Source organism: Neolamprologus brichardi, chromosome 18, assembly GCF_056152115.1.
Source record: "Neolamprologus brichardi isolate AB-2024 chromosome 18, ASM5615211v1, whole genome shotgun sequence".
In the NCBI taxonomy this organism is placed as follows: Eukaryota; Metazoa; Chordata; class Actinopteri; order Cichliformes; family Cichlidae; genus Neolamprologus; species Neolamprologus brichardi.
Genome location: NC_142121.1, coordinates 18358878 through 18366289, shown reverse-complemented (window position 1 = coordinate 18366289; position 7412 = coordinate 18358878). Strand labels below are relative to the sequence as shown.

The 7412-nt window shown below is 42.7% G+C and overlaps 2 protein-coding genes across 3 annotated transcripts; both read left to right on the top strand.

The window, feature by feature from the left end:
• The first annotated feature begins 1322 nt into the window (after positions 1-1322).
• LOC102777266 (aquaporin-1-like) lies at positions 1323-2669 on the top strand. Its single transcript, XM_006792099.2, has 4 exons — positions 1323-1685; positions 1993-2151; positions 2332-2412; positions 2502-2669. Exons 1-4 carry the CDS (start codon positions 1323-1325, stop codon positions 2667-2669), a joined length of 771 nt encoding a protein of 256 aa, XP_006792162.2.
• A 190-nt stretch (positions 2670-2859) lies between these two features.
• On the top strand, positions 2860-4742 carry LOC102777552 (aquaporin-1-like). Of its 2 annotated transcripts, none has more exons than XM_087832665.1 (4): positions 2860-3228; positions 3342-3497; positions 4371-4451; positions 4554-4742. In XM_087832665.1, the coding sequence occupies exons 1-4, from the start codon at positions 2860-2862 to the stop codon at positions 4740-4742; spliced, it is 795 nt and encodes a 264-aa protein (XP_087688791.1). The 2 variants fall into 2 exon arrangements, with proteins under 2 accessions (XP_087688791.1, XP_087688790.1); XM_087832664.1 differs by having other exon boundaries at positions 2860-3247; positions 3358-3497.
• The last annotated feature ends 2670 nt before the right edge of the window (positions 4743-7412 follow it).

Sequence of the window (7412 nt, the reverse complement as noted above, 5' to 3'; positions counted from 1 at the left end):
CGCCGTATAATAAATACTCGGAAAGAAAACGGCCGCCATTACAACTTGTGTCTAAAAATGTATCGTTTCATGCATCAGTTAATGACGTGCAGCTGGAAACACTTCACCCAAGTCGAGATTCACAGAATTTACAAAAATTGTTACATTTTTGTGATTTATATCGTTATCGGACGATAGATATCGGGATATGAGATTTTGGTCATATCGCACAGCCCTACGTGTTATTCTCTTCTATATTAAATGCCATGTCATCCCAGTCATTCTAGCATCTTTCCTGGGTGAACATTATTTATAGTCAAACACATCTCAGGCAGATTTTTTTTTTTTAAGAAAAGAAAAAAAAACTTGATTTATAATGAAGTCAACATTAAAAACAGAAGAATCAATCAGAGTAATGTGCAAGTAAAAAAAAAACAAAAAAACAAAACATTTGTTTGATGAAGAAAAATGCTGCCCAAGTAAAATGTGATTCTATGGAGGGCTTCTCATCCTTCTTTCAAAGATGAAGACAAGAAGCAGTGTGACCCTTTAACCTGCCAGCTCTTTCACACAGAAAAGCTGAACAAGGGGCTGGTTTCCTTGTCATGAATTCAAAAGCTCCTATTTCCTTCACAGTGGCAAATGACAGATGTTAACTTGAAAGCACTGTGCCCCTGCTCAGAATAAAACAAGTAGAGTGAAAGATGGGGAAACCATTTAGCATGACAGTAGCACCTACACCCTCCAGCCTATTTATTCTCTCCTTAGCGCTCCATCATCTTTTCTTGTTTTTCTTTTAAAATTATCAGCCACTAGACATTTGAAAGAGATTGTTTTGAACTTTTAATTATATTATTGTATTAATGCAGTAATGTATTTAAATGAAAATTTTAAAATGACTCAAACCTGGATAAAATTACAATCTCCAAGCTGCTCCTTGCTGCATGTGATATTTTTGTACTAATTGATACATTTTGCTTATTTAAACACTTTCTTTGTATTTCCATCAGATCCATTCAATTCCATTCAAAGTCCTGTCTTTTGAGCTGCTGTTGTGGTTTGCCGTCTTAAATGAGAAACATATTATCTCCTTCAGTAACACTAGAAAAGCAATGAGCAGAGCAGGAGACCTGGAGGTCACGCTCACTGGGTGAAGCCCACATCTCTCAGCTGCTTCTAATTAGGCCTGATTTGTTAAAGGCACACACCTGATAAATGCCTGTGAATGTCATTCACAATTTCAGGTGGCTCACTGGTGGAGCAAAATTTGAGTTGCCAGATTCTGTAGCACGCAGATGCTCTTTGAAAGCTGTCTGTTTTCACTGGACGTTATCTGAGTAGCCATGTCAGAGATTAAATCGTGGTCGTTTTGGAGGGCAGTTCTGGCGGAGTGCTTGGGAATGATCATCTTTATTTTCATCGGCCTCTCTGCTGCAGTAGGAGATCCAAATGATTTGAACCCTGACCGTGAGATCAAAGTGGCGTTTGCCTTCGGCCTGGCCATCGCCACGCTAGCCCAGTGCATAGGTCACATTAGCGGTGCACACCTGAATCCTGCCGTCACCCTGGGCCTGGTGACCAGCTGTCGTATAAGTATTCTCAGAGCCCTCTTCTACATGTTGGCTCAGATGTTGGGGGCAGTGGTTGGCAGTGCCATTGTGTATGGTATCAGGGCAGAACATATTGATTCACTTGGAGTTAATGAGGTAAGGTGGAGTCCATGAGTTTCCAATTTTCCTAAATAATATTAGCCTTAATAAATGATATTTGCTACTTGGACTGAGTGGCATTCAAAGAATTGCCTTCAGCCTTGCTCGAGTGACAATTTTAACTCTTCGGGTCTGTTTGTAGTCTTAATGTCACATTTTAACTGTTTGTAGCAGTCATGCGAAATGATGAGCTCTGCCATCAGGCAACAGATAAGCGCTGTATACCTGAGCATCATGCTTAAAGTAATGGAAGCACTGTAGGGTATAAAAAATCCTCTAATCCCATTGGTATTATCATTTCTAGCTAAATGATATCACCCCAGCTCAAGGTTTTGGCATAGAGTTCATGCTCACTCTGCAGCTGGTTCTGTGCTTGGTGGCACTCCATGACAAAAGACGTGAAATTGGCGGATTTACACCTCTGGCATATGGCCTCTCTGTAACGCTTGGACATCTTGCTGGGGTGAGTACATGAAAACCTTCATTTATTTCCCATGTCATTAATTTGGCAGATGGTTTCTCCATCTTGCAGAAGCCAACACAATAGATTGGCTTGGAGTGAATTGGCTGTACATCAGCCTTCCATGTAATCAGCTGATGTACAGCCAGGCAAGCAAGTGGTGTTTTCCTCTATGGGTTGCAGATCTCCTACACGGGATGTGGGATCAATCCAGCTCGATCCTTTGGACCTGCAGTTATACAGAAGGCTTTCAATGATCACTGGGTATGTATTGGTGATGCACGAGCTTTTCTAAGTCACTGGGCTTACAAGTCATTCAGATTGTAACTGATGTGGTTTCTTTGGTTTTTCAGGTGTACTGGGCTGGACCGATGAGTGCTGGAGTGGTGGCAGCGCTTCTGTATAATTATGTGCTGGCACCCAGTGACGAGAGCTTCAAAGAAAAAACTCAAATCTTGCTCAGCTGGGCCCCGGAACAGGAATGTGAAACCGAGCCCCTGCTGGAGGATGTTGTAGAATAATCAAAGGAGCCGGTCTGAAAACAAATTCTGCTATATCAAATAAAAAGAGAAAAGCTACACTTGTCTTTCTGGTGTTACATGATATCTTGCACAGCACAACATCTTCCTGTTTTGTCATTTCCCCTCCCCTCTCCACAAACTATAAATAGTGACGCATATATATGTTTTAACAGATTCTTAAGGGTTAAAGATGACAGAAGTAAAGAGTTGGGCATTTTGGAGGGCTGTGGCTGCAGAGTTTGTTGGTATATTACTGTTCGTACTTATTGGCCTATCCTCTATTGTTGGAGTAGGTCTGGGCAATGATAAAAATCAGATGATTGCTCAGGAAATAAAGGTCTCGTTGGCCTTTGCACTAGCCATTGCCACACTGGCTCAGAGTTTGGGGCACATCAGTGGAGCACACTTGAACCCTGCGGTCACTCTGGGCCTCCTGGTCAACTGCCAGATCAGTGCACTCAGATGTGCGTTCTACATCCTCGCTCAAATGCTTGGGGCAGTTGCAGCCAGCGCTGTTGTGAATGGATATAAGCCAGGAGAATCTCTTGGTGTTAATGCGGTAAGACGTTGCACTTGTCGTTTTGGTTTTCACACAACATAAACCAGCACATTCAGTCTAATCAAGCCCAACTCCAGTTGGACTAATGGGCTGTAATAACTTGTCTTTTGCAGCTAAATGTAAGTGTAGGAGCAGGTTTTGCCATTGAATTCTTTGCCACCCTTCAGCTGGTTCTGTGTATCATAGCAGTGACTGACAAGCGAAGGACTGTTACAGGCTCTGCACCCCTGGCTATTGGGCTGTCAGTGGGACTTGGGCATTTAACAGCTGTAAGTGAATCGCAATCAAAATCTATATGATTTTTTACATGAGCAGCAGTCAGCTGATTGCAATCCATCCTCCTGAAATCTGTCATCTTAGAAGGATCAGGCACACGTGCATTCATTTTATATAAAACTGTGCTCAGAGCAGAGCATTAAAGGGTATTATTTAATATCAAGTTGAGGGTGAATAAATCGCTAAATAGCAACTGTTTGTCAAAGCATGCCTGAACCTTTTTGCACCATTTAAGCATCATTTTTAAAGCAGCTGTGCTGTTGTAAATCAAACATCCTGTACAGTTAGCGTTGGTGGGTGTCTACAGTTTCTCTCAATTTACGATTCAAGATTTTCCCTACACTATGTTACACAATTCTGCAGAGTATTTCTATGTGTGTCAGGGTGGTGTGGCAGGGGTTCAGCAAATCACAGTTTCAAAGGCGGCTACACAAGTGTCACATTGAGTCGAACACAAGTCAGCAACATATGTCAACTTTAATAAAAGTCTGGCAATAACCGTTTTAAATAGTGTTTGCCTGGAAACATAACAGATGCAGATAAACAAGTCAGCGCCTTGGTTGCTGGTGCAAAAAGTAATTCAATGAAGCCTCTTAGACTGTTAACAGCTTTCAATATCTTTGTGATTTAATACACTGTTTAGAAGTTTAGAAGTTTATTGCGGTAAATCTGGCACATCTAAAACTCATTTTCTGTAGAGCTACTGCATTTCTTATGCATTTTATAAAAAGATATGTGCAATATTAGCCCCCTACCATCGTCTTTGTGTATGGATAAGATATTCCCATTCTAAATTATAACAAAAATTATTCCATCACATGAGTGTATTTACTTATAAATGATATGCTTTGTTTTTACATTTACAGATAAGTTTCCCTGGATGTGGCATCAACCCTGCTCGTTCCTTTGGGCCAGCTTTGATACTGGGCAAAATGAAAAACCACTGGGTAGCCGTTTATCAAAATGCCTTTTTATCCAAAAAAAAAGAGCAATTTTCCTTATCCATTTCATTTTGTCAAAGATAAAACTCATTTCTGCTTTCATTCCAGGTGTACTGGCTGGCACCGATGTGTGGTGGCATAGCGGCATCTCTTATCTATGATTTCCTTCTGTATCCACAAACACGCAACTTTAGTTGTCAGATTGGCATCCTGGTTCACGGTCCACAAGAAGAATATGTGGAGATAAATGGAGAGGAAAACAATAGTCCGGGGCCAAGTCACTGGCCAAAACAGTGAACAATGTGAAATTTTAGCTTTTCTATCTGTCAGCATTTTATTAATTTTTTTACTATACTTTAAAATGGCCATCAGTTTTATTCTTACTTTGCAGTGTGTGTCTTCACAATCGCCTGTTCTATGTGTTGTTTGAACAATAACTCCTTTAATAAAGATGCTTTTTAGTCATGTTTCTCTGTGTTTTCATATTCATACAGTTTGCTACTGGACAAAGTTCAAACTGAGGTCAGTGCATCCTCATTTGTTATATGCATTCACCAGAATAACGCAGTGTATGTTTACATCCCGCTGGTCTCGTCAGTGCTTCCTTTACAATGCATTCCAATCTGTATACATAATTTAGGTTTTTGGCAACAATCCCAAAATCATCTCGTTGCACCCATGAAACAACACAAGGATGTGGATCAGTTAATTGCGCATACAAGCACGTTAGAATTCCTCGCAGCTTGATTAGATAACATGTGGCCATAATGGAGATTTCCTGTTTTGCCTGTGTAATACGAATGTCCTTTCTGCATCTGTGCACGCGCCCCTCTCACATCCCATTTTTTATGGCTCGTAGATATTTGGTGGTCCCCACACCCTGGGCTAATCATTGAATAACTATCATATGACTTTAAACCCCACAAGTGAATGTTTCCCAACAGGAACCCTGTAATGTGGGGGCAGTCAGCCAAGGTTGTATAAATATATGCGTGAATTATTGTAAGCTTAAACACCAGTCTGGATGACTGCTGCGTTTGGATGCACATCCCCTCGTTTCTCGCTCCGTGTTGGATGATCATTAACAAAGTGTCCCTGTCCCAAATCATTTTACAATGCCATGCGAAGTGGTAAAGCACTTGGTAGGTGAAAGCCATGATGGAAAATCACTACCATGATGATTACAAGACAACATGCTTAATGCAGCATAATACATGATTTCAATAAACTCAAATGCTGGCGTCACAAGCGAAGGGGAAATAGCTACACAAGCTGCAGAGCCTGCAAAAGTAATTGTATTTCATTAGATTTAAATGCAAATACCAGAACAATCAGATAAAAATATTTATCTGTATTCAGTATGTGGTCGATGGCCCTCCTCACTATAAACAGTAGTTAATACTATTCTTCTACATAATGTATACGAGAGCAACCACGTTCATTTTTCGTGAAGCTTATATCGTGCATCAGTGGAAAACCCCCCTTGATGGGTTTGTCTCCTTTGTATGACATGATGGCACTTCTTCACATTTTTCTTTTTTATGGTCAAATCGCAGAGGCTAGTCACATGACCACAGCTAGTCAAAAATCTCCTTCCTTTGTGTGCTTAACCTCGGGGGTCAGAGCATTGTGTTTAGCCTCTTGTTTTGAAGTTTGTCCCCAACAACACAGACAAAGCTCTTTTTGTTGCCCCTCAGGCATTTCTGTCTGAAAGTGTTCTGCAAATTATTTGGCTCCCATGTTGCCCCGATTATTCTTGGCATTGGCGAGCATTCAGCAAACCTCTAATTATATTTATCTAGACAAAATAAACAACAGAGACAGAATGTCTGACCTGGTTTAAACTGATTTCAGAGAGCAAAATGAATATTCAGCCCAAAAGCACCCAGAGAAAACCATATTTTATAAAATTCCTTCTATCAATTTCACTGTGATGCCCTTCATTTGCAATACAGACATGAAATATGCACTTTGAGTGCTCAAGTAGAGTAGAAAAACACTATATAAGAACTGGTCCATTACTATTACCAATAAATGTAAAAGTGTTTATAGGTTATTAGTTTAGTCTGAGTGTGTCTTTTAAAGTAACTTTCACAAAGATCAGGCAACATTTAGAAACCATCCATCCATCCATCCATCTTCATCCGCTTTATCCGGGGCCGGGTCGCGGGGGCAGCAGCCTAAGCAAAGAGGCCCAGACCTCCCTCTCCCCAGCCACCTCCTCCAGCTCATCCGGGGGAACACCAAGGCGTTCCCAGGCCAGCCGAGAGATATAATCTCTCCAGCGTGTCCTGGGTCTGCCCCGGGGCCTCCTCCCGGTGGGACATGCCTGGAACACCTCACCCAGGAGGCGCCCAGGGGGCATCCTTACCAGATGCCCAAACCACCTCAGCTGGCTCCTTTCGATGTGGAGCAGCAGCGGCTCTACTCTGAGCCCCTCCCGGATGGCCGAACTTCTCACCCTATCTCTAAGGGAGATGCCAGCCACCCTTCGGAGGAAGCTCATTTCCGCCGCTTGTATCCGCGATCTCGTCCTTTCGGTCACTACCCACAGCTCGTGGCCATAGGTGAGGGTAGGGACGTAGATCAACCGGTAAATTGAGAGCTTCGCTTTTACACTCAGCTCCCTCTTCACCACGACGGACCGGTGCAGCGTCTGCATTACTGCAGCTGCAGCCCCAATCCGTCTGTCGATCTCCGGCTCCCTTCTCCCATCACTCGCGAACAAGACCCCGAGATACTTGAACTCCTCCACTTGGGGCAGGACCTCATCCCCGACCCGGAGTGGGCACTCCACCCTTTTCCGGCTGAGAACCATGGCCTCAGATTTGGAGGTGCTGATCCTCATTCCCGCTGCTTCACACTCGGCTGCGAACCGCTCCAGTGCGAGCTGGAGGCCCTCACCCGATGAAGCCAACAGAACCACATCATCCGCAAAAATCAGAGATGAGATCCTGAGGCCACCAA

Bases quoted from the DNA above. Each gene is read 5' to 3' on its own strand.
- LOC102777266 (XM_006792099.2), top strand. From the start codon at position 1,323: ATGTCAGAGATTAAATCGTGGTCGTTTTGGAGGGCAGTTCTGGCGGAG. The intron at 1,686-1,992 runs GTAAGGTGGAGT...TATCATTTCTAG, and splicing joins ATTCACTTGGAGTTAATGAG to CTAAATGATATCACCCCAGC. The intron at 2,152-2,331 runs GTGAGTACATGA...TATGGGTTGCAG, and splicing joins CGCTTGGACATCTTGCTGGG to ATCTCCTACACGGGATGTGG.
- LOC102777552 (XM_087832664.1), top strand. From the start codon at position 2,860: ATGACAGAAGTAAAGAGTTGGGCATTTTGGAGGGCTGTGGCTGCAGAG. The intron at 3,498-4,370 runs GTAAGTGAATCG...TTACATTTACAG, and splicing joins GACTTGGGCATTTAACAGCT to ATAAGTTTCCCTGGATGTGG. The intron at 4,452-4,553 runs GTAGCCGTTTAT...CTTTCATTCCAG, and splicing joins GCAAAATGAAAAACCACTGG to GTGTACTGGCTGGCACCGAT.